Raw genomic sequence first — 27,830 nt, 5'->3', positions numbered from 1 at the left:
ACTCGTTCGTTGGTTTTATTATTTTTGGTTTCTGATTTATTTTTTCTAGTCCTTTTGAATCTATCTTACAATTTTTTTCTCGAACGTGATTCTGACAAGTGCCGCATCTGTTGCTTTGTTCCTTTTCTGGTGTATGGTTTTGTCTTTAAGTGTCACTATTTTGTCGTAACGAAGCACGACGTCTTTTCCTTCTTCGCGCTCTCTTTTTAATTCATCCTTGAGCTGTCTTCCTCGTTGTAGAACGTTCAAAGGACTGGCCGCGACAGGAATCTGGCGGACTTCTGGCGTCCTCTCAGTAAAGCTCTTGCTACACGGTCGCCGACAAGCCTTCTAACCGTCTGACCTTGGTCTGTCCCGGACCGTGTAGACAGTTGTTTCCAACAAAATTAGACCAAAACTGACCAAAGACAGACCAAGGTCAGACGGTTAGAAGGCTTGTCGGCGACCGTGTAGCAAGGCCTTAAGGGGCCCACTGATTAACAGTCCGCCGGACGGTATCAGTTAGAACAAAATTTTGACAGTTCCGAACAATTGACAGGCCGATACCGTCCGGCGGACTGTTAATCAGTGGGCCCCTTTAAAGCGACTTACCCACACATACACAATAACGCGTGTACAGAACAGACGTGCCGCGCACGCATATAAACGCAAATGATTTTAGTTGTATGGCCTGTCGCGTGTCCGCCCTGCGCTATTAAGTATTCTTTCTTTACGTTTTTTTTTTTGACAAAATGTATTCGTATTTAACATTAGCCTTCCCGTATTTAAGGTTAATAACTCTACTGTCCTTTAAATTTTGTATAAAATGGCAAGCAAATTTAGCCTTCGTGAATTGGGTGTCGGTAACGGTCACGCGAGTACAATAGATTTTTTCCATTCATTAAAAAAATGCCCAATGCGCCTATAGTACATTGTAGGAGAGGACGGAAAACCGCTAAAAGATGGACGAGTCGTTTGAGGGCCGATACGTTAGTGGAGGCCCTCAAATAATACGAGTCCATCTTTAGCGTTTCCGGCCGAGGCATTACATAGTGCTTTTCATGACTACTGCGAGGAAATAAGAAAACATTTGCATAACTATAAGTACTAGCCCGCGATTTCTCTGGTAGCAAATTACTAGCCACTGCCTGTGCTGTCTCTTGAATTTCGGTAGGCGTCAGCGTAAGAATATAATTGTCTTCACTAGAAGAACTCATTTTTATAGCGAACGTAGATACGTGTTTCTTGTATTTTTTAATCAAACACAATTTACACTATCCAATTCAGTAAGTATTTTCAAATCCCGCCTTTTTTACTTTTTTTATCACTTTTAAGAGGCGTTTTTCTGTTATTTGCTTCAAACCGACTCTAAACTTAGAAGAGTTTTTGCTAAAAAAAACCACAAACATCTACAAAAGTAAAAAACGCCTTAAGCGTGAACTGAATGGATAATTGTTAAAAAAATGAACTGAATGGTTTTGACAGTTCTTTTTTTTTTAAACAAGAAATTGGTCCTATAAATAACCTAATTTTATTTTTGGAGGAAAAAGTTGCGCCAAAAAAGACCTTTTATTGATTTTTATGTTTTAAATGATACTCCCTATATTTATACTATACTATATTTATAAATGATACTCATTGCTGTAGCGAACCGTCACCAATGACAGATGATGATAACAAAGAAACATTGTAGTAGTGGTGGCCTACTTTCCAGCTTGGTTTTAGACCATCTTTTGCCACATTTCCGAACAGTGGCGTGAAAAAGAAGTTTTCACTTCAAAATCATCATCATCATCTCCTAGCCGTTTTCGGCTACAGCGACTGCTTTGCTACATCTGAGAGTGTCGCTGTGTGGTGTGTGTGTGTGGTGGTGTGTGGTGGTGGTGGTGCATCAAAATAAAATGTAGGTAATCTACATATCGCTGGACAAAATCGCTGGACAAAAGTGGACTCTAACAGCACAAGACAGATCTAACTGGCACTCTCTGGAGGAGGCCTTTACCCGAGAAGGGGTTCTTGCTACGTAGGAAATTAGGAATATGCTTATTGGTATTTTAATTTAATTTTTTGTGAAAAATAATGACATTACGAATTATTATTTATTACTATTTTACTATCATAATTATAATGTTTATTCCTCTTTAAACTAAGTTGACTTTGTAACTACTTTGCAAGAAATAAAAGGCTTTTTATTGTTATTTTATTTTATTTTATTTATTTATTTAATCTACATATACTACTTGTTCGCGAGCCTAACGCCATCTAGCGGGCATCCCAAGAAGAGGCGGAGTTTCCAAGCACGGCCGCGCGGGGGCGCGGCGACAGCCTCTATCACTTTACCATCTTACACGGCAAGGCACACAAGCCGCTCTCGCGATTTTTGCCAATTTTTATATAAAGTCGCCATACTATCAAAGTTGTATAATATTCATTTAATTTAATATACAATAAAACAATTTTGTAAAATCAAAAATAAGAAGAAGTCATTGAAGAGTCCCGCCTGCTGCTCCTGAGACCTCCTGAATCGCTAACCTCCCAAACATTGGTCCTTCGAACCGGATGCTATCAACCAGCGCCAGGATCAGCAAGAAACGGTCAGGCCATCCATTCTTCACCTTCTTCCCTTCAATTCGGCATTGTGCTAATACCGTGTCTATTTTGTAACCTTCCAGTGTCGAGCACGTGTCGCGTGGTGCACACGGCCGCCATTACGTGCCAACAACGAGTTTCGGGAATTAACTGTAAGTGCTTTACATTCTCTCACACAAACCATGGCTACTCCTAAAACAGCAGTCACTCCAATTTTTTTAACTGTCGATTTAAACGATACACGTGTCTTGACGCAAAGACGAGGCACACTCAAGGGTAAACTCACGTTATTCGCTAAATATGTCACTACGCTTAATAAGGCTAATTTAACGAATATTCAAAAAGTCGAGTTACAATTACGCATAAATAATGCCGCGAGTTACTATCGAGATTTCGATGTCGTTCAAACTAGGATCGAGGAGTTAGCAGAGTCGAGTGACCTCCCTAAACATTTAGAATACCGCGAAGAGTTCGAGGGGCAATATTATCAGACAGTGGCCGCAGCGTCCGAATTAGCTGACGTCGGCAACAGCCCCGCTGTTGCTAACGGCAGCGCCGCTGCCCCTGCCAGCGCCGATTCCGTGGGCTATAAGGTTAAATTACCTACTATATCACTCCCCACCTTCGACGGTTCATACGAGCATTGGTTAGGGTTTAGGGACACGTATACTTCTCTGATACACGATTCTAAGGACCTAGGTGCCATACAAAAGTTTCATTACCTACGCGCAGCCTTAACCGGCACCGCTTTGCAAGTAATCAAGTCCTTGGAATTTTCAGCAGAGAACTATACAACCGCGTGGGAGCTTCTCGAAAACCGTTTCAATAATCATAGGTTACTAACACACAATTACGTAAAGTCACTTTTCAACACGCAATCAATAAACAAAGAATCGGCTACACAGATTAGAAAGCTGATTGACTCCGTGTTACGTTCCCTTCGTGCCCTGAAGACCCTAGGAGAACCTACGGACTCCTGGGACACGTTAGTCATCTATTTAATAGTCACAAAATTAGACGCGGCTACGGAGCGCGAGTGGGAGGAACACAAGGGCTCAGTCAACTCTAATCGGCAGGATTCTACCTCTCGCATTAAGCTAGCTGATCTGATTACTTTTTTACAAAATCGTGCAGATATGTTGGAATCTATTGCGGCAAATCATTCCAAAAATATGCACTCAAATTCGCATGAAAACAAAAAGTCATCAAATCAGTCGCAATCACACAATGTACACGCAACGCATAGTTATGCTTCTAGCTCCACGGTTTCACAGTCACACACAAACAAATCCAGTTCCAAACGCACTTCGCCTCGCAATTGTCAAATGTGCAGCGCTAATCATCCGCTTTATTCGTGTAATAGTTTCCTAGATTTAACTGTACCCGACAGAGTTAAATTGATTGAGGATAAGAAACTATGTCACAATTGTCTTCGCGTTGGTCACACAGTTGACAACTGCTTTTTTGGCCCGTGTAGGATCTGCCAGAAGAAACATAATAGCTTGATTCATAGCCTGAGTAGTGACAGTGACGGTGCATCAGCTTCGGCTGGCAGTGTAAACAACAAGCCACCGGCGAGCGCCGTCCCCGCCACCTCGGCTCATCACACTATTACACTTAATTCGCACACACTCTCAGCGCCGTTAACACCGGTATTATTATCTACTGTAATACGAGTAGCAGATGTTGCCGATAGCAACAATAAATTACATAGGGCTAGAGTTTTTCTCGATAATGGCTCAGAACACAGTTATGTCACACAATCTTTCGTAGACAAATTAAATACGCCTTTGATACAGTCCACTTACAATATTTCAGGGTTAGGTAAATTAGTCACGCAAACCACACACTCGTGTCAGCTTAACCTACAGGCTATTACAGGTGACTATCATGCACGCATCAATTGCATGGTAGTCGCTGTCTTAACGGAACCGCTGCCGTCAGCAGTGATAAGCGCGCATTCCATTCGCATTCCAGACAATATTCAACTCTCGGACCCTACTTATTTCAAATCATCAGATATTGATATATTGATAGGCGGTGATTATTTCTGGGGCTTGTTAAATAAGGATCGATTTCCTCTCGCAGAAGGGCCTTATTTACAAGATACTAAATTTGGTTGGATGGTCGTGGGTCCGATCAATAATAAACGCATTAAAACAAATAAGACTACTTGTCATTTCACGCAAACTTTAGACACACAATTAAGACAGTTTTGGGAGCTCGAGGAGGTGCCTAAGATAGGAGACGGACTGACTGACGACGAACGCGCCTGTGAACAGCTGTTCGTTTCAACTACGCAACGCGATAAAGATGGTCGTTTTTTAGTGCGTTTACCCCTTAAGGAATCAGCTGATGCGCTCGGCGATACCTTCGATGTAGCTAGGAGTAGGTTCTTATCATTAGAACGCAAACTCGAGCGGCTCCCGGACTACAAAAATATGTAAGTACTGCGATTTTATGCGTGAGTACATTGAGCTAGGGCACATGTCACTTATACACACATACACAAAGCCTTACTGCTTCCTTGTACACCACGCTGTATTAAAAGATAGTCTCACTACACGCTTAAGAGTCGTTTTCAATGGATCAATGCCCACTAGTTCAGGGAAATCCTTGAACGATTTGCAATTAGTCGGGCCGACCATACAAAACGATATTTTTTCCATATTGTTACGTTTCCGCGAGCACAGATACGTCGCCTGCGCAGACGTGGCAAAAATGTACAGGCAAGTCCTTATTCAACCCGACCAACGGAACCTTCAACTAATTTTGTGGCGAGAGAACCCTTCGCAGCCGCTAAATATTTACCAACTTAATACGGTAACTTTTGGTACTTCGTCTGGGGCCTTTTTAGCCATCCGCTGTCTCAATCAGCTGGCAAAGGAATGTGCTGACGAGGAGGTCTCTCGCACCATATTAGAAGACTGCTACGTAGATGACCTAATTACAGGAAATAATGATAAACACGCTTTAATTGACATCTGTGAAAAGGTCACCGACGTACTTCAGTCAGGTTGTTTCCCGCTCCGAAAATGGGTGTTTAACTTTGACGTTTCGCAATTTTCCTCGTCCAAAATTACGTCACGCGAATTGTGTTTAGGCGATAACTGTCAAAGTAAAACACTCGGCTTAGGATGGACTAACAACACTGACGAATTTCATTACACGGCAAAAATACAACAGGATAATAACGAACCGATAACAAAGCGCAAAATATTATCGGTAATTTCACAAATATATGACCCTCTCGGGTTACTTTCGCCGGCCATAATTATTGCCAAAATTTTACTCCAAAAACTATGGCTGTGCCGCTTAGATTGGGACTCGGAAGTACCTGAGGAGGTCGCATCTGCCTGGCGTAGATACATACTCACACATACACAACACATACATAGCCTCCGCATTCTCGTTATGTAATGGATGCGTCTGCGCATTGCACACAGTTGCACTTTTTTTGTGATGCTAGTCAATCGGCCTATGGAGCCTGTGCATATGTGCGTTCGCTTTCGGGACATAATAATGAGGTCATAACAGTGCATCTGTTGTGTTCTAAGAGTAAAGTCGCTCCTTTGAAGTCCGTCAGTATCGCGAAACTTGAGTTGCTAGGCGCGCTGTTAGCTGCTAGGTTGTACTCAAAAGTAATTAAATCGCTCAAAGTGAAGTTAGATTCTGTGTATTTTTGGTGTGATAGCACAATCGTTCTAGGGTGGGTCCGAATGTCACCCCACACCCTTAAAACCTTTGTTCAAAACAGAGTGTCGGAGATAAACGAGTTAACCGGGAGCGCGCAGTGGTTACATGTAAGTAGCAAAAATAACGCAGCTGATTTAGTTAGCCGCGGCCTTGAACTTGACGCGCTTATCAATAATTCGTTCTGGTTCAATGGACCGCCCTTTTTGCATGAACCAGAATCTGACTGGTTACCTAGTACTTTATCGCGCACTTCCGAAATTATACCGGCCGATTTACCTGAAATAAAAACAAATACAATTAGTATGACAAGCCAAATTAACACCGATGTATTCGAATTCGACAGGTGTTCGTCTTTTAACCGCTTACGGCGCGCGGGTGCTTATGTTTTACGATTTATAAATAACACACGCATTAAAATCAAAATAAATCGTAAAACTGGCCCGCTGACTGTTGACGAATTAAACGCATCGATGCAACATATGGCGCGTCTTTCGCAAATGAAATCTTTTCCTGTTGAGTATGATAAGATGATAAATAACTTACCTGTTAAACACACGCGCGGGATTAATAAATTAAATGTCTTTCTAGACACAGATAAACTGATAAGGGTCGGCGGTCGTATTAGTAATGCGACTAGTTTTTCATACGACAAAAAACATCCGATTTTGCTTTGTTCGAAACATCGTTTCACACAGCTTTTGTTTCAGAGTGAACACATAAGATTACTGCATGCGCCTCCTAGTCTCCTGCTTGCTACTATCAAAGACTGCTGGTGGCCTCTCGGAGGCACTAATTTAGCAAAGCGAGTGGTACGCACCTGTGTAACCTGCATTCGCATGAAGGCGAAGACGTTCGCGCCTATTATGGGTAACTTACCTTCGCTACGTTTGGAACCCGGGTTCGCCTTTATGAGCTGCGGGGTAGACTACGCAGGGCCAGTATACGTACTTAACCGTAGGGGAAGGGGAGCTAAGCCTCAAAAGGCATACATCTGTCTGATAGTTTACTTCACGACGCGCGCGGTTTATCTTGATTTGGTCACAAGTCTTAGTACCGAAGGATACCTACTCGCACTTAAACGCTTTATTTCGCGCCGTGGTAAACCTAACGTCATATATTCCGATAATGGCCGTTGCTTTGTAGGGACGATAAAAGAACTTTCGTCATTCCTACAAGACAATGCGAGTAGTATCATTGAGTGTGCCGCTAATGATAACATTAATTTACATTTTAACCCCCCTTACGCTCCACATATGTCAGGTTTGTGTGAGAGAGCTGTACAGTCTTGCAAATATCACCTGAAGCGCGTTATTGGCAACGCGAATTTAACTTATGAAGAATTTAGCACGGTTTTGGCACAGTCCGAAGCCCTACTGAATTCCAGACCCATGCATCCTCTTTCCACAGACCCAAACGACCTTTCCGCATTAACTCCAGCTCATTTCCTTATTGGCCGACCGCTGACAGCGCCGCCCTGCAGGGACTTGACGGCAGAGACGGGCCGGCTCCCACGCTACGAGATGCTGGAGAAAATGAGACAACACTTTTGGCAGCGGTGGTCGAAACAATATATTTCTGAGCTGCAGACCAGAACGAAGTGGCAGACGCACGGCCAGGATATCGTTCAGAACTCCTTAGTTCTGGTCAAGGAAGATAACCTACCACCCCTCAAATGGCGTTTGGGACGGGTGGTAGCTCTGTTCACAGGACACGACGGAGTCTCTCGCGTCGCTGACGTGAAAACAGCGAGCGGGATCATACGCAGGGCTTTCACCAAGCTTTGCCCTCTCTTGATGACGCAAGAGAGTGAAGCTGCGCCAGCCCCATCCACATCACCACAACCACATTGAAAGCGGGTGCTTTCAAGGCCGGGGGCATGTTCGCGAGCCTAACGCCATCTAGCGGGCATCCCAAGAAGAGGCGGAGTTTCCAAGCACGGCCGCGCGGGGGCGCGGCGACAGCCTCTATCACTTTACCATCTTACACGGCAAGGCACACAAGCCGCTCTCGCGATTTTTGCCAATTTTTATATAAAGTCGCCATACTATCAAAGTTGTATAATATTCATTTAATTTAATATACAATAAAACAATTTTGTAAAATCAAAAATAAGAAGAAGTCATTGAAGAGTCCCGCCTGCTGCTCCTGAGACCTCCTGAATCGCTAACCTCCCAAACACTACTCTTGATTCTGAACAAACTGCTTTCAGGTTTTCAGCGGGTTGTGTAACGTTGTATAACATAGCAATGTGCCAAAGGGAATTTAACAAAAATGCAAGGTTTTCATGAATTGTACTCGGCATTGTTTTCTGAATGTTTATTGCCAAACCTTCTTATCTATAGTTAGTCTCGATTAATTTCTTAATAGAGTCTAAATATGACAAAAATAAACGACAATTAGTGACGTAATAAAATTAATATTTTTTACAAAATTAGGTTAATCTATAATTTGACACTCGTGAATTATTTATAATGTAATTTAATAATATGGCTGTATATATTTAAGAAATAAGATTATAGTTTGACATGCATGTATTAATATAATGTAATTTAATTTTATGAAGTGATATTGTATCTAGTATGTAAGTGCTTTGGTTTAGAACTGTAAACTTGCATATTTGGAAAATAAATAATAAATAAACGTTAAAATAAAAGTCGTCAACAGTTAAAAACATTGAGTACCTACCTATAATAAATATATGTAAGTATGATAATCCCTAATCTGAACGGGAACTGTGTAAATATGTAGAAATTTTGGGAATTTTGATAACGTTCTGCAAGTTGCATATTGCTAAATCTAACGTCGTTAGAATAAGTACCAATGTAAATAGATAAGTAGATGAGAGCAGGAACCGACCTTTCGAGATAAGTAGATGAGAGCAGGAACCGACCTTTTGAGATAAGTAGATGAGAGCAGGAACTGACCTTTTGAGATAAGTAGATGAGAGCAGGAACCGGCCTTTTGAGATAAGTAGATGAGAGCAGGAACTGACCTTTTGAGATAAGTAGATGAGAGCAGGAACCGGCCTTTTGAGATAAGTAGATGAGAGCAGGAACCGACCTTTTGAGATAAGTAGATGAGAGCAGGAACCGGCCTTTTGAGATAAGTAGATGAGAGCAGGAACCGACCTTTTGAGATAAGTAGATGAGAGCAGGAACCGGCCTTTTGAGATAAGTAGATGAGAGCAGGAACCGACCTTTTGAGATAAGTAGATGAGAGCAGGAACCGGCCTTTTGAGATAAGTAGATGAGAGCAGGAACCGGCCTTTTGAGATAAGTAGATGAGAGCAGGAACCGACCTTTTGAGATAAGTAGATGAGAGCAGGAACCGACCTTTTGAGATAAGTAGATGAGAGCAGGAACCGACCTTTTCAGATAAGTAGATGAGAGCAGGTACCGACCTTTTCAGATAAGTAGATGAGAACAGGAACCGACCTTTTGAGATAAGTAGATGAGAGCAGGAACCGACCTTTTGAGATAAGTAGATAAGAGCAGGAACCGACCTTTTGAGATAAGTAGATGAGAGCAGGAACCGACCTTTTGAGATAAGTAGATGAGAGCAGGAACCGACCTTTTGAGATAAGTAGATGAGAGCAGGAACCGGCCTTTTCAGATAAGTAGATGAGAACAGGAACCGACCTTTTGAGATAAGTAGATGAGAGCAGGAACCCACCTTTGTGTATCATTGGTGCATTTGTCGCAGCCTTGCGTTTTATTTGCGATCTCTTCCAGCGTTTCGTCGTCGTAGTTTTCGGGTTGCATTCCCAGCATGGTGCACTTGGGGCCCAGGTTGCGGGAGCAGATGCGGTTGGTGACCTGCTCAATGTCGGCGTCCAACAGACTGGCGGCGCCCAGGACGATGTTGTCGCCGGCCAGCAGCGACATATTGCCACCGCCCCAGATGCCTTTCCAGGAGTCCTTCCCCATCCCGTAATCCCAGTCTACGCTCGATTTCTGGTTGTACCAGTACGGCATGTAGCCCAAGTTCGGCCCCTGCTTCTCTTCGGCGACTGGTTTGTTGTTGACCAACGATTGTGGCATGCCGCTGTAAAATTATTTTATTAGTAACGATGGATTGATGTTCCATGAACAGTGATCGGCACGGACGTGTCACACCTCGGAATTTCGAACAAAAATCTTACTAGTGGCTCTGTGAGCTGTAGACCTCGCGAGCATAGCTTATTGGGACCGTGCACGATGACAGCGCCACACAGCGGTTTGATCAATGAACAATACGAAATTTTTAATTTAATAAAAAAAAAACGAAGTTTAAGTGAAAAAAAAATACAAAAAGTTATGTCTTACTGGGGATCGAACCGAGACTTTCTGTGTGCAAACAAAATAAGCGAATGTTTGCAAAATGTGCCATGATAGTTCTTAGCTAAGCTGACGAAATTCGGATACCCATTCTCGAGTAAAAACTAAATATCTAAATACCGTCTAAACCAGCAATACAATTTTTCTGCATTTTTTGCCATTTACTATGTAAACATGTCTCAATAAGAATACAATCTTATGATACCGATACGACTATTTGTATAATCGCGAGCTATCACAACTTTTCCATTTTAAAAAATTTTCAAAAACCGTCTCGACAAAAAATTTTTATCGGTTCATAGAATTCGGTTACAAAATTTCACGAGAATCGGTTAAGAATTGCGACCTGTAGAGGAGAACATCCGGACATACAAAACTAAATATCTTAATACCTCCAAAACCAGCGAAATAAATTTTCTGAATTTTTTGACATTTAATCTGTAAACATGTCTCAAAAAGAATACACTCTTATGATACCGATACGACTATTTGTATAAGCGCGAGCTATCACAACTTTTCCATTTTGAAAAATTTTCAAAAACCGGCTCAACAAAAAAAAAAATTATCGGTTCATAGAATTCGGTTACAAAATTTCACGAAAATCGGTTCAGAATTGCGACCTGTAGAGGAGAACATCCGGACATACGAAAGCAAACGCCCGAGTCAAAATGTAGACCTTCGCTTCGCTTCGGTCAATTATGGACATGAGTAGACATGACTCAAATGTCGCAATCTTGTTCGAAATGTTCGAATCCTGGTAAGAGCATTTATTCTATCACAAATATTTGTTTCTGAGTTATGATATATGTAAGTATCAGTACAAGTATACAGGATGATTCCTGAGACGTGAGCAGGACTAGTCCGCACTCAGTAACTGATAATTGATCGATCACCGTCGTATTTAGGTGAAACAACCACACTTTTTCCTATTATTTAACTTTTTGGTGAGGGCTAATTTAATTCTCTACACTCATGGTCACCCTACAAGACCTAATTAATAAACATAAAACCTCTTTAACCGTAATAGCATTTAGATTACGAAGAAAATATACTGTCAAACTTGAGTGAGATACGAGTTTTCAAAAGTAACTAGAGCGTGATGACAGTGATGACATTCAATTTGACACAGAATATCGGTACTTAGTTTATTTTAGGGTGACTATGCAAGTCGTAAATAAATCAATAACTTTTTTTTTCAACAGGACTAGCAAATTAACGTTAGCCTCACTAATACCAACTAATACTGATACGAAGCAGTTGCTTATAGTTTAGGAATTCGCAAATTCGTAGTGTTAGAGTCTGGCTAGAAAAATTTTGTTGACAAATATTTCCTTGTTGTATCACCAATTGTCTATGATTTAAAAAAAGTTAAAAGTCTGTTGTCAATTTATGTCATTCATTCAAATTGTTCGCGGATTATAAGGGCGTTTATTTTAAACAATATTAATAATGACTATACCAAGTGAGGTCCGGAAACTTTATTTAAGCTCGTAAATAATTACGACAATGTGCGAAGTCGACGTGAACCGTTGTATAACGAAAATCTGCAATGTTTACAAGTCGTAAGCAATTCAGTAGGTTGGTGCTCTATTAATATTTTGATACTTTTACGATGAACTTATTTCCTTTTATACGTGTCCACAGAAAATTAAAAATATTTTCTAGTATCAAAACTATAATTCCTACTACACAAAGTATGACCACAGCCCAAGATTTCTTGAATTTCCCGCCTAAAATGTGTGTAATATTTCAGTAGCCAGACTCTAGTCCTGTGGCCTATCCCACAAAACTTACAATTACAATTTTACAAGTGTCAAGTTACAAGTTTGTAATAATACAAATGTGCGTACCACAAAATATACAAGTAACAAATTTGTAGTGGAAAATTCTTACAAATATGTAAATTGTATCGACAAGTCTATAATTTATTGTATCACAAAACTTTACATACGTTACATATATTTTCCGGAAAACGTACAAATTTGAAGCTGACAATTGTTTTGTGCTACATTCAATTGTTGTAATAATTATACATATATGTAGAATTGTACCTACAAGTTAACAATTCTCTAAACGTGTGTCGCACCCTCTTGCTACAGTTGCTACTATACGTATACTAGTAATTGCAGTATATTTTATCATATTTAGCGATTCCAACCCTTTGTACCTACCACGAAATGTTTAGTTCAAGTAGCAGTGATAGTGAAGAAGAATAATTATAAGACATCCTAGGACGTAGAGAGGACGTATAAATTTAACTTTGACCATAACGGATTTTACATTTAATCAGCGGCTCAGAGTGAGTAAATCTACCGTCGAATATCTACTACAGACTATTGGTGGAAACCTTAGACATCCGACACGAAGAAATCATGCTCTTGATCCTAAACAACAGTTACTGACTGTTTTAAGATGGGTGGGCTCAGGATCCCAATATCACGTCACTGGTGATGCTCAATGGCGTTTCAAAAATGACAATGTGTCGTTCGATTCGCGCCGTACATGCACAAATAATGGAAAAATTACTGGGAACTGAAGTTAGATGCTCAATTTCTGAAGATTTTATTGCAGCATCACACGTAAATTTTCCCAGAGTTGCAGGTATTGTAAATGGGTCATTAATACCGATAGATGCTCCACGTCAAAATGAAGCTGGTTTTGTTGATCGACACGGAGATCACTCTAATAAATGTTAGGGTTGTTTGTGGACCTAATTTAGAATTTTTTTTATGTGAATGCACGATGGAGTCCTTTCCCCAATGCCGTAATATTGAGAGACAGTGGAAATACTCGTAGATAAATATATATGCAAATGCTCGTAGATAGATCACTATATAAATATAATTAATGTACTTGTCGGACCCTGACACCAGAAAGACGTATTGCAGCGTTATAGTTCATTATTTTAGACGCCTGTATAAAATCGATTAGCAATGTTGAGCTACGTATTATTTGGTTGTAACAAAATAAATAAAGTTGCGTAGAGAGTAACGCCATCTATTGGCGTGTTGTTGAACTGAGATGACAGGTAGAAGGCTTTGGAACGTCGAGAGGTTTCTCTTGAGTGAGCGTAGGCACGAGTTGGCGTTTTTGTCGGTATGTTGGTAGACTGGTCGAGCAGGTTTGCCAACTTGACAGAGGCGGGAGCGGAGAGGCTCCGCCGCTGGTAGTTCTTCTTGATCGGACCGCGCTAAAGATCGGACGTACTCGTTAGCCAACCTCGTGCCCAACTCGCTACGTTCCTGAAGGCTTATACCTGAAGGATTATTCTGATAGCTTATATAATCCCGCGTTCTTTAACCATTTAGCTAAGTGTTTTATTTCAAGTGTTATTTTGATTTCTTATGTTTCATTAGAAGATTACTTTTGTGAAATAAAGAAAGGATGTGTTATGTGTTGTTTTGAAAAGATTTGTCCCTCTGAGTTTGTTGCCGGTCCCATATAGGGCTAAATCTTCTCATGTCAGATATGTAGGGTTGGAGCCGGCCTAGTTTGACTTGAATAAAGATTTAAACGGTCTCTTTTTACTTTCATATCGCTCCCTTGAGTTAAAAATAGCAATTAGTTCTTTTAAACATTTAGTACTGAAGTATAGTAGGCACTAGTATGGTTAACGAGTCCTAATGTTTATTTCATGCACTGGTAGCAATGGTAGCATACTGGTTTAGCTGTGAAGTAATACATTATCGTACTACCCCCACGCGCCCACCGCCTTTGAGACCATCGGTATTCGACATACTTAATTCTTGCGAATTGCGTAGGTATTTAAAGTGAAACTACCTTCAACATTAAAGAAGAAAAATAAATACTTACATATTTCATATTTGTAACATTACAATTTTTCGCTTGTATCAACAATTCTACAATTATGTAGCTGTCGTGACATACCTTTATTCTTTGTGATACGCTTTCACAAAAATGACATATTTGTATACCGCAGACCTGTAACGAATACATATTTGTAATTATTGTGGTACATTTTTTGTTTACAATTTAACAATTTTGTCGATATATATATATATATATATATATATATATATAGGTGGAAGTGATGAACTGCCGATAGTCTACACGAGCAACAATAAAATAATTCGTCTAACTCAACAGCTTTATTTTATTTCTCACAGAATATGTAGGAAAGCAATAACTCCAATCGCGATAATTGAGCTAACAGTATTTAAATATTAAATAAAACGGTTAGACAGAATCTTAGGAACCATTCATTGATGTGACAGATCTTTGACACACAAGACAGCACAGGCCTGCGCGATATCGCGCATCAGCATATATATATCGTGAAGGCGACAGATGTCACAATTTAGAGTCTGGCTACTGAAATATTACACAAATGTTTGGCGGGAAATTCAAAAAATCACACAAAAACTCACACTTTGTGTAGTAGGAATTATAGTTTTGATACTAGATTTTTTTTTTTGGTTTTCTGTGCACACGTAAGGTACCTAAGGATTATAAGATTTATACGTTAAATATACGTTGACGTGCACTCAAAGTCAGCTCACATAATTTCTACCGCTATGTAAAGTACAGTCAACGATAAACATATATGTTAACACTTTCTCACCATATATCATTGTAACAAGGCGAAAAATGAAATGAAGTGTAAATAAGACCTAGCTCGATAATACCTTAATATTAATCCATAACCAAAAAAAATACATAAGTAAGTCCTATGCCAAATATGCTAAATGCTAAGTATCAAAATATTTATAGAGCACCAACCACCTAATTTGTTAAAGTGGTAACAGACTATCGCACCGCACCAAGGTCATTGTGCGACGCACCCATAAGTAAGGGCGAGAAAGCGATATCTCTTTCTCGCTCTTACTTATCGGTGCGTCGCACAATGACCTTGGTGCGGTGCGATAGTGTGTTACGGCCTTTACATTTGTTTAGGAGTTGTAAACATTGCAGTTTTTCGCTATGCAACGCTACGCGTCGACTTCGCACATTGTCGTAATTATTTACGAGCTTAAATAATAGTTTGCGAACCTCACTCAGTATAGACATTATTAATATAATTTAAAATAAATCCCTTATAAACCGCAAACAAATTGAATGAATGACATAATCAGTTGCTCGCGCGCATTCGGGTAAGACGGGTGTGTGCACTTATCGCTGCACTACGGTAGTGGCAGCTAAAAAGATGTCCACTTTGAAGTGTAATACGTGTAATATCGTGATAAATGAATTATTAGCTTATATTCAGAATAAACTCGGTGTTTCAACGGAGGATACTCTAGTGCGAATATGCAAGTCGTCGTTCTCGTCAATGGAAATCAAGACGTCGAAATCGTTATTATTTGAATCCCTGCCTATCAATAAACGCAAAATCTTAAGAAAAGGCGATGCCAGGGAACTACGTGACTTGGAGGACATTATAAATGTGTTCAAAAATACGGATCCTGAATGTATGCCTATATTTGTTGCCCGTGATCTGGACAAGTTGCCGCCTCTAAGCTACGATCACATCGACGTTTCAAAGCTATTGAAAGACCTACTGAAAGTCCAAGCTGAGGTTGCCGACATGCGATCTAGGTTTGCAACAGCCGAACAAGTACAGGAGATCAGATATGAGCTCAATAACTTAAGGTGTACACCCTCTATTATGGACTCGTACTGCAATGTAAACACACGGCGCGGCGCTTATCTCGATAGCGGTCCGACTGGTTTTACTCATCTCGATGTTAGCACCAATAGTCCACGGCAGCCCTCATGTCTGCATAGTAATATTTCAGCTCGAGAAACACATAATGATAGTCTGTTGCAAAGCCAAATATTGTCACCGAATAATAATTGCAATTCACCGTGCGTCAAAGAGGGTACACCTGAGCGCCGCGATAGCATAGATGCAGCGACGGTTGAACATGAACCCGCGATGACGTCATCGTAAGAGATAACTAAACAGCTGACCGCTGGAGTATGTTTACCTGTTAGTAACAGCAATGCGAACAGCGAATGCACTCTTTTAAATAACAAGACTAAATTGTTGGCGGACGTCGTTAAGACTACAGTATCTAGTCGAGGTGCAGAAAAGAGTCCTCAGCTGAACCCGAATGAGTGGAAGAAAGTTGAGAGCCGTAATACTATAATGCAAAAACGGCTTATAGGCAAACGAGGCGTAGCGTGCGAGTCAAATTCTAACTTCAAAGCCGCTGTGATGAAGGTACCGATACTTATCACCAACGTGCATAAGGACACGGCAGAGGACGACATTGCCAATTACATTCGGGACAAAACGCATGAAATCGTCAGGCTTCATAAAATTGCCATTAAAAAACATAATGACTACGATGCGTATAAATTTTTTGTACCACAGCATAAGTTGTCATTGTTTTTAGAGGCAAAGCTGTGGCCTGAAGGTATCATATTTAGACGCTTTGTGAATAATAAGCCCAGGGAAGTTACGAGTATAATCCCTGGATCCGGAACTGTTCCTACAAATACGTTAAGTTAATGAATATAACGTCAAATCAGTTTGTCAGTTATAACTGCAAGAATGTGAAGCGCTCTCTTGAGAGTATTAGGGAAATATGCAGGTGCTCCGATCTGGTTGCTCTTCAAGAAACTTGGTTACTACCGGGAGAAGTGTCGTATTTAAGTAGTATTGATGATGAGTTTGGCACCACGGGAACTTCGGCAGTTGACACTACCGTAGGCATGTTACGTGGCAGGCCCTATGGTGGCGTTGCCCTTCTGTGGCGAAAAAGCGTATTTCGTGATGTGTCTTTGTTAAGCTGTGACAACCCTCGTGTTTGTGCGATTAAAATAGTTATTGAAAAGCGCCACATACTGGTTGCAAGTGTATATATGCCTACAGACAAGAATAGCAACTTAGCGGAGTTTACGGATTGTCTCGGTGCGGTGAGTGCTATAGTGGATAATGCTAACTGTGAGTCTGTGTATATACTCGGGGATTTGAATGCGCATCCTAGCGGTTTGTTTTTCACTGAGTTGTCGGATTTCTGTAGTGAGCGCGAGTGGACTATAGCGGACACAGATATTTTGGGCTTGTCGTCGGAAACATACACCTTCATAAGCGATGCTCATGGATCTAGACGGTGGCTAGACCATTGTTTGGTGACTGAGACTGCATTGAAGTCTGTTATGAATGTGTATGTTGACTATAACACAGTTTGGTCCGATCATTTTCCGTTATGTTTACGAATTAATTTAGGTGTTGTTAGACAGAAAAATGATCCTAATATATTTGATTGTAATAATCTTAAGGTTAAATGGGGGCACAGAAATGCGCATCAGATTAGCCATTATACAATGCTTTGTAATGATTTATTAAATTCAATTGACTTTCCACACGAAATGAGTGATTGTTGTAGGTCTAATTTTTGTATGAATGAGGGGCACAAAAGTGTTATTTGTCGTATATATTTGAGTATCGTGACTGCTCTCAGACAGGCTGCTATGCTAAGTTATCGTGGTAGTGATCCCAAAAGACAAAAGAAGTGTGTTATTGGATGATATAGGCACGTAGGTGAGGCACACAGGCAGGCTAGACTAGCCTTCAAGATGTGGGATGAATCCGGTAAACCTTCGACGGGTCGGTTATATGAGGCGATGTGTGCAAGCCGTAAAATATTTAAGTCAAGATTAAGGTGGTGTCAAAACCATCAAGATCAAATTAAAATGGACAAACTTGCATTACATCACTCAAGGAATGATTTTCGGAGTTTCTGGAAAACGACTAATAAATTAAACCCTGCGCCTGGCTTGCCTGTGAGCATGAATGGTGTGACCGACCCTTTAGAAATAGCCACTTTATTTAAAAACCATTTTGCGGTGAAGTCACCACTCGGACCGTCCACGTCGATGCTTGACACTGAGATTAAATCTGACGACCCAGTTCTCGAAATTTTGGCTAAAGATGTGGCACAAGTGCTCAAACAGATGTCTAGAGGAAAGTCACCCGGTCACGATGGTCTCAGTGTTGAGCACCTTCGTTACGCCGGGCCGCATTTGCCCAGAGTGCTTGCAATGTTTTATTCGCTATGTCTCCGCCACTCATATTTGCCTATGGAATTAATGAGAACTATTGTAGTGCCTATAGTAAAGAGTAAGGTGGGGGATATATCGGATAAGAGTAACTATAGGCCTATTTCCTTAGCGACCATTCTGGCTAAGGTTCTTGACGGCTTGCTTAATGTTCAGTTGGATAAATATCTGACAGTCCATGACAATCAGTTTGGGTTCAAACCCGGATTGTCTACTGAGTCTGCCATACTGAGCCTTAAGCATGTCGTTAGGTACTATACCACACGGAAAACACCTGTTTACGCCTGTTTCCTCGACTTATCTAAGGCTTTTGACTTAGTACGTTATGATCTGTTATGGAAAAAGCTGGGAGAGTCTAACGTGCCTGTTGGAGTAATTAATATTTTTAAATATTGGTATAATAATCAAATAAATAATGTTCGGTGGGCCGATAAGCTCTCCGAGCCTTACAGGTTACAGTGTGGGGTCAGACAGGGTGGGTTGACTTCACCGAAGTTGTTCAATGTATATGTGAACGCGCTGATCGTCGCGCTCAGCAACCAACATGTCGGCTGCCACATAGATGGCGTGTGTGTTAATAACCTGAGCTACGCGGACGACATGGCGCTGCTGAGCGCGTCGGTCTGCGGGTTAAGGAAACTGCTTCGGATATGTGAAGACTATGCATCTAGTCACGGTCTGATATATAACTCTAAAAAGAGTGAAGTAATGGTTTTCAGGTCTGGGATTCGTTTACCAGAAAATGTGCCTCCAATTAGGTTGAATGGGGTCGAACTTAGTCATGTAAGGCAATTTTTTTTTTTTTTTTTTGTCGGAGGTGGAGGTAATCCTCATTGGATACTGCCAGCCCGGTTTTGGCAGCATGTCCGACTCAGCTGGGATTGCTCCAGCTGCCTACGGACTAAAACCCTCCACCCTGTCCAGTGTTATGTTTCCGAAAACGCGGCGCTATCGGTATACACGTTGTTTTCGGGTGTGTTACTGTGTGATCCGGGATATAATGTTTGTATAGTGTGAATGTAAAGTGTGAAGTGTGTGTACAGTGTACCTACATGAAAAGTTACAGGTGAGTTATAATGTCAATTGAGTTTATGTACCGTTAAAAGATTTTAAATTGTAAATTATGTGTTCTATTAAGTTATGAAAGCATTCAGTGGTCGATTCCTTGGTTAGTATATCCTGTAAGTTAAATGGGTCTATATTGAGGTTTTGACAAGTGATTAATAAGTGGTGCCGTCTTGGAGCAAATCTTGGACAGTTATATATTAAATGGTTCAGTGTTTGCGGGATGTCTGAATTCGGATCGCATGGGCATTTATTATCAGGTGTTATTTTAAATCGATATAAATAGGTTTTGTGGAATCCGTGGTTGCTCAAAAACTGGGTTATGGCAAAGGTCAAAGTGGTTTTTTCCAAATATTGCATAAGGTCATCGTAAGTAGGGAAAAGGGTTTTTGTGTATTGGCAATTATTAGGGTCGTTGTAATAGTTCTTCCTGGGTCACCTGCTCACGGACAATTTGATGGATGACGCTGACATCGAGAGGGAGCGTAGGGCGCTGGCAGTCAGGGCGAATATGCTGGCTCGTAGATTTGTGCGATGCACGAGAGAGGTCAAAGTGACTCTTTTCCGAGCTTACTGTACCTCATTGTATACGTGCACTCTATGGCCTCATCACACACGCAAATCTCTCAGCGCCCTACGCGTCCAATACAATGATGCGTTCAGGGTGATGTTGGGGTTGCCGCGCCACTGCAGTGCATCGGGCATGTTCGCGGAGGCGCGCACCGCGTGCTTCTTCACCACTCTGCGCAGGCGGTGCGCGTCCTTGCTCTGCAGAGTGCGTGCTAGCCCCAACACCATCTTGAACATGATCTCCAGCAGGTTTGATTGCCCTTACATGAACCACTGCATGTTAATACATGTAAATAATAATGTAAAGTAGGGTATGTATATAGTATTATTAGGTTTAAAAAAAAAAAATGTATCGGTATTATATTTTACTTCATTTTGGATTTTATTAGTAACATGTTATTTATGAATTCGTCTGATTGTGCCTAATTTGAAATTGTTGACATTTTTATTATTTTTAACTTATTTATATTTTAATTTATTTGACAACGATTTTACAATATTTTAATGATTTTATTCTAATTTAAGTAACTTATTATTTTTATCTAAACAGTTTTATATTTTAAATGTGATTTGGTTGTTTTCTTTTTATAAATGTCAGGAATGTTCAAATATTTCAAAATTTCTAGTGTTTATTATTTTATTGTTAATCCTATGTAAATTGTAATGCGATGTGTTGGACCTATGTTGTCTTAAATAAACGGATTTATTATTATTATTATAAATTGACAACTGACTTTTCACTTTTTTTTTTATTATAGACAATTGGTGATACAACGAAATATCTGTCAACAATTTTTGGCTAGCCAGACTCTAGTAGTTCTCCGACATATACCGGGTGTGGCCTGTAATATGAGCAAAAAAATAAACTGTAGGCTGTACTCCTCATACTGACCTACATTTGTTCAGCGACTTTTAAAAATAACTTGTGGTTTGATTTTTAATACACTTTGAAGTTTATTCTAAGACGCAATGTATTGCGAATTTTGTTATATTTAAGGCGTGACAAGCAACGTCAATCACAATGATATGGCGTGGCGATGACGTCCATTGAAGATACTATTTACTTTGTATGAAAAATAGGGTGTCTAAATACTTCATAATTTTTAAAAGTTGTTAAACAATAGTGTCACCGTTTCAGGAGTACAATCTATGTTTTAATTATTTGCTCGTGTTACAGGCCACACCCGGTATATATATATTATCACGCAACCTTTGACAAATAGAGCAAACTAGGGTGTTACAGTACACCTGAGTGGCGTTCGACGCAGTTCCGCCAAGGCGTCATAGAGTGCGCTGTCAAAACAAATGAAATCCAGAACTATTGAAGTTATGCTGTCAATCAATCTTCAGTTAAATAAATTGTCCTAATAATCCCTACATAAACTCCGACTGTCGCTTATGGTAAGCGAAGAATATAATTATACTTATGTACCTACATATATTATAAGTATAAATATGTCCCATAGTTCTTAATTCGCTGACATAAGAGGTATGGGACATATTTTTGAGTACAGTCAGCAGCAGCAGAAGTTGCTAAGCGGGCGAGGTGTTCAAAATTACCTTGATACGCTCTTATTTTCTTAGCAATAAAGTCGCGTCAAGATCATTTTGAACAATTGGCCCGCTTAGCAACTTCTCCTGCTGACTGTATGATGAATGCAGCCATTATTACACTTGTTACACTTGGCTGTACTTGCAGTGTTACCTGAACATCTTTTTCATAAAATTATTCATGTCCGAATCGTATCCTCTGCGAGCGCTGTGTCCCGAGCCAAGCCGGCTTCTTTTTATCTCCAGTCCGAGTCCCGAGCCGGGCCGGCTCCTCCTTATCTCTTGTCCGAGTCTCGAGCCGGGCCGGCTCCTCCTTATCTCTTGCCTGAGTCTCGAGCCGGGCCGGCTCCTTTTTATCTCCAGTCCGAGTCCCGAGCCGGGCCGGCTTCTCCTTATCTCTTGTCTGAGTCCAGAGCCGGGCAGGCTTCTCCTTATCTCTTGTCCGAGTCCCGAGCCAGGCCGGATCCTCCTTATCTCTTGGCCGAGTCCCGAGTCGGGCCAGATCCTCCTTATCTCCAGTCCCAGTCCCGAGTCGGGCCGGCTTCTCATTATCTCTTGTCGGAGTGCAGAGTCGGGGCGGCTTCTCCTCATCTCTTTTCCGAGTCCCGAGCCGGGCAGGCTTCTTATCTCTTGTCCGGGTCCCGAGCCGGGCCGGATTCTCCTTATCTCCAGTCCGAGTACCGAGCCGGGGCGGCTCCTTCTTATCTCCAGTAGTTCTACCGTGGTCGAGGGTATCGCTGCAATTATTACTCAAATTAGTTACACACCGCACCGCTAAAGCTACAAAATATTTTTTTCTCTTTACATTTGCACAAACAGTCAAATTACAGAAGAGTTACCTACATTGAAAAATATTACATTTAAATACGTTATAGATTATAGTATTTATAGTTATTAATTTGGAAACGGACCCGATTTAACTATGAGAAGGAGATGAGATTGAAAGAAGGAAAACGTCCAAGCGCTGACCACTATGGGGTTGTGCAAAAATCACGCGAGGTATTTTCGGCAACTTCTTGAGCCCCTTTCCCCTTGGTGATATTTCGTGAGGTTTTTGGCTAAAACATTCCCCCACATAAGCTCACGTATTTTTTTGACATTTCTCTTTTCAGCTCTATCTTGGGTACTGCTCTCCCAAGTGCTCATCAAGACGAGTCGGATGACCAAAACAGCGTGTGCCTATGTTGCACCAAACCTGAGTTCCACTAGGTACAGCCAGGGTTCAGCATCAGCTCAGCTCTATGTATACTAAAACCATCTCCAGAATGTAGCAAACACTTTTTTGAAAGAAAGCCAAACGCGAGATAGTCGCGGACAAACATACATACATACGGGTCAAACAGTTTTTTGAAGTCGGTTAAAAATAAATTTTAGTTTTGAAATTCATCATAATGAAACTCTCAAATCGTCAACACCATACCCATCATCACCGGGAAAAAATGACGACCGGTGATGATTTCATGTGTATGGTGATGACGGTTCTCAGAAACTTTTCTAGTTATTTTGCTATAATTCATTATGAAATTATATTTGTATGTTTTTATGTATTGAAAAACGTTCTCTATGTCTTCTAACACTACATAATGTCTACCTTATGAATGTAGAATAAATGTAGAAAAAGATATAACTATTTCTTTCTCACTAGAGGATGGTTAGGTTTTAAATAACATTTTGATTAAGTAGGCAAAATTTAGGTCACTTAGAACTTAGACCATACAAAATGTTTTTTGTTTATCATCTAATACATGTAAATCGTGCAACTTAGAGTCTGTAATTGCATGTTAGTCGTGTTAAAACATGGTATTTAAACAAGCAAAAAATAAACAAAATAAATATATAAAGTTTTAATCGACCATAGGCTACGGTACTGGCTCACTATCGTGATTGCCTTATGTTTTTTGATAATATTATATTAATTGATGTATATAATTACAGCAATTAATATTTATACCATTGGGTAGTCACCGGACCCAATACCTAACATTTTGTAATTTATGACATGCATTAAAAGTAGGGATTTTGCAACATATAAAACACTGATTATATATGTCGGAGCCTGACACGAGAAAGACGTATTTCAGCGTTATAGTTCATTATTTTAGACGCCTGTATAAAATCGATTAGCAATGTTGAGCTACGTATTATTTGGTTGTAACGAAATAAATAAAGTTGCGTAGAGAGTAACGCCGTCTATTGGCGCATTGTTGAAAAAAAGTTGCGTAGAGAGTAACGCCATCTATTGGCGTGTTGTTGAACTAAAATGACAGGTAGAAGGCTTTGGAACGTCAAGAGGTTTCTCTTGGGTGAGCGTAGGCACGAGTTGGCGTTTTTGTCGGTATGTTGGTAGACTGGTCGAGCAGGTTTGCCAACTTGACTGAGGCGGGAGCGGAGAGGCTCCGCCGCTGGTAGTTCTTCTTGATCGGACCGCGCTAGAGATCGGACGTACTCGCCACGTTCCTGAAGGATTATTCTGATAACTTATAGAATCCAACGTTCTTTAACCATTTAGCTAAGTGTTTTATTTCAAGTGTTATTTTGATTTCTTATGTTTCATTACAAAGCTTACTTTTGTGAAATAAAGAAAGGATGTGTTATGTGTTGTTTTGAAAAGATGCGTTCCTCTGAGTTTGTTGCAGGTCCCATACTGGGCTAAATCTTGTCAGGTCAGAGGCGTAGGGTTGGAGCCGGCCTAGTTTGACTTGAATAAAGATTTAAAAGATTTTAAGTGATCTTTTTATTTTGAGTTAAAAATAGCAATTAGTTCTTTTAAACATTTAGTACTGAAATATAGTAGGCGCTAGTATGGTTAATAGGGCTTGCAATATCGGATGGTTTCCAATTCCGGAACTGATTTTCGATATTGTACTCCAATTCCGGAATTCCGGAACTGGTTCCGGAATTAGGGTTTATCATATTTTTATTCGATTTTTTAATAAAAAACAACAAAAAATGTGAAATTCTGATACTTAACGTTTATTAAGATAAGTATTTGTTGGAGGTTTCATTCATTTGTAAAATAGTATGTACTCCTTGCTGTAATCCTGGCCGACATGACATGTATTCAAATATACATATACAAAATGTCATTGATATATATATATCAATGACATTTTCGACTTAAAACTTAAAAACACAGAAATTTTATGCTACGCTGATGACACAGTGATTCTGGTACACGACAAAACATGGGACAGAACCTTCTGCCAAGCAGAAAATGCTCTAGCTGCAGTGGCCTCTTGGCTAAGTAATAACTTGCTCACGTTGAATATAGACAAAACTAACTTCGTCACATTTTCGAAAACGCGTACTACTACTCCCTCGGCAGATCGTGATATTAAATACCACACGTGTGTATCAAACCCTGTCGCCACATCTTTTTCACCAGCACAACCTTGTTCATGTCAAACAATTACGAGACGCGTGTATGTCAAGTATCTGGGGCTTCTATTTGATCAGCATCTCACGTTCAAGCAGCACATTACCACACTTGCCGCAAGAGTGAGGAAACTAATTTACGTCGTAAAAAGACTCCGGGATTGCGCTTCTCGCGAAGTGCTACGCATCGTGTATCTTGCACTGTGCCAGTCTATTATACAATATGGTGTGGCTGTCTGGGGTAGCACAGGAAAAAGCCACATGATAACAATTGAACGAGCACAAAGAGCCGTGATAAAAGTAATGTACAAAAAACGCTATCGCTTCCCCACGAATCGGTTGTACTCTGAGTCCAAGTTACTAAGAGTACGGCAGCTCTTCATCCTAAAAGCAGTCACGCGTACCCACCGTTCCTTACTTAACTCTTTGTCATATAAGGGGATGCTACTAAAGAGAACCTTCAAAGCCCGTCTACCCCCAGTTAGGTCTGCGTTGGCTAGGAAATCTCCTGACTTCGCACATCCATACACCTACAACAATATTTGCGGGGCTCTAGACATAAAATCATTGTCCGTTCACAATGTCAAAATTAAAGTAACAAACTGGTTGAACACTTTATCTTATGCTGAGTCGGAAAAACTGACAACGAAGGCTTAACCTAACCACATAACACATTTTCTGGCACACACACACACACACACACACTTCCCACACAAACTCGCGCCCACACTCAAAATTGAATAGCATGAATATGAATAGCATGATTAGTTCTTTTAGTTTAGTTTAGTGACTTTGTATCCTATAGTTTGTATTGTAGTAATTACTTTTAGTATTAAGCACTGTACCTAAAAATAAAATTGAATATAGTTGTCAATCGCTCTCGCAGACTTCCAAGATACAGGCTCAGCCTAGTTTGGAGTCTGATAGATATTTTTCTGCACATGTATACAACTCTTTTTATGATAATAAATTATTTGTATTTGTATTTGTATTTGTATATGGGGCATTATCTATGAAAAGGGACCTTATTGTCGATGGCGCTTACGCCGCACAGCGTCGCGCGGCATTGTATTTATATCGGAGCATCGTTAATAATGGCGTAAGCGCCATCGACAATAAGGTCCCTTTTCATAGATAACGTCACATATGTGATTGACGTTATTATTGATTTCTGATTCTTGTTTTTCCTTGTGCTGAATAAACTCTGCTTATATATGCTTTTGACGACCGGTCTGGCCTAGTGGGTAGTGACCCTGCCTATGAAGCCGATGGTCCCGGGTTCGAATCCTGGTAAGGGCATTTATTTGTATGATGATACAGATATTTGTTCCTGAGTCATGGTTGTTTTCTATGTATTTAAGTATTTATATATTATATATATCGTTGTCTGAGTACCCACAACACAAGCTTTCTTGAGCTTACCGTGGGGCTTAGTCAATTTGTGTGAAAATGTCCTTAATATTTATTTATTTATTTATTTATTTATTTATTTATATATTTGATAAAATATGTGTTTAAATGAACATTTACAATAGTATTGTTTAAGAGAAATTGAATTTGAAGTACGTTTTTTTTCACCTCTTATTTTATCACCTTATTAAAATGGTACCACTTATTCACTTCTATTATAGGTACGGGGAACAAATTAATATTTTTAAATTTCTAGTCTTAAAATTCGCTTATGTAGGATTCAGAATATTCTGTATATTCTAAGCAAGTAGCAAACGGAAAAGTAAAATATACCTATACTACAGGTAGTTCACTGAATGACTAAGAGGCACTTAATAACAACAAAAATCACCGGTATAGTGTAGTTTCTTAACAATTTTCAATAATAAACGTATTAAAACGTAAAAAAAGTACTTAAATCCAATTCCGGAATTTTCGATATTCAGTTGTATCAATTCCGGAATTGTAATATCGGAAAATTTGTCCGAGATTCCGGAATTTCGAAATTCCGGAATTCCGGAATGCAAGCCCTAATGGTTAACGAGCTCGAATGTTTATTTCATGCACTGGTAGCACAGTAGCATACTAATTTAGCTGTGAAGTCAATACATCGAGGTACTACCCCCACGCGCCCACCCGCCTTTAAGACCATCGGTCTCCGACATATATAAATGTTTAGTTATATCTATTTTTAAAGTTAATTTATAAAACAACAAAAACACAAACTTATACAATGAATCAAATTATCAAAAAAAGAGTAATATATCATAAAAATTAAGCTCATTGGTAAGCCAGAAATTTTCTAATATGATATAAATACCAAGTTGCGCATTAGATAAAAGAAAATGCGGGTTTAAACTGATAAGTCTAAATTTAAGATTTATCTGTAAAAATGTGTTACACTATTTGTGAACTCTGTCATTTCATGTGATGTTGAATAAAATTGTTCTATGTCTATGTCTATAATAAGAGTACAATATTGATATTATGATTTAACATTGAAAAACCCAAAAAAATATTAAACACATAAATTGCCTATTTCGGAATATAAATTATTTAAAATTATACAATACAAATACTTGTTATATAATATTTATTTATAAAAAATAATGGAGGTAGGCTGTATCAGGGACACAGCCGCTATGGTTGACATGAAACGTGGTGTGGACAGCTAATGCGAAGGCCGAAGGCCAAGCTCCGCGTAGGGCCGAA

The 27,830-nt window shown here is 39.9% G+C and overlaps 1 protein-coding gene across 1 annotated transcript in view; it reads right to left on the bottom strand.

Annotated features, from left to right (window-relative positions):
- The window catches only part of LOC134802582 (uncharacterized), a 115,443-nt gene that overhangs the window by 73,645 nt on the left and 13,968 nt on the right, over positions 1-27,830 (bottom strand). The window contains exons 2-3 of the mRNA XM_063775218.1: positions 21,949-22,531; positions 9,937-10,308 (exon numbers count right to left, since the gene is read on the bottom strand). Coding sequence (XP_063631288.1) covers positions 9,937-10,308; positions 21,949-22,531 — 955 coding nt within the window. The remainder of the gene's footprint in view (positions 1-9,936; positions 10,309-21,948; positions 22,532-27,830) is intronic.

The sequence above is a fragment of the Cydia splendana genome, chromosome 25, assembly GCF_910591565.1.
Source record: "Cydia splendana chromosome 25, ilCydSple1.2, whole genome shotgun sequence".
Classification (NCBI taxonomy): Eukaryota; Metazoa; Arthropoda; class Insecta; order Lepidoptera; family Tortricidae; genus Cydia; species Cydia splendana.
Note: the sequence above shows the minus strand (reverse complement) of the source record. Positions and strands in the feature narration are given on the sequence as shown.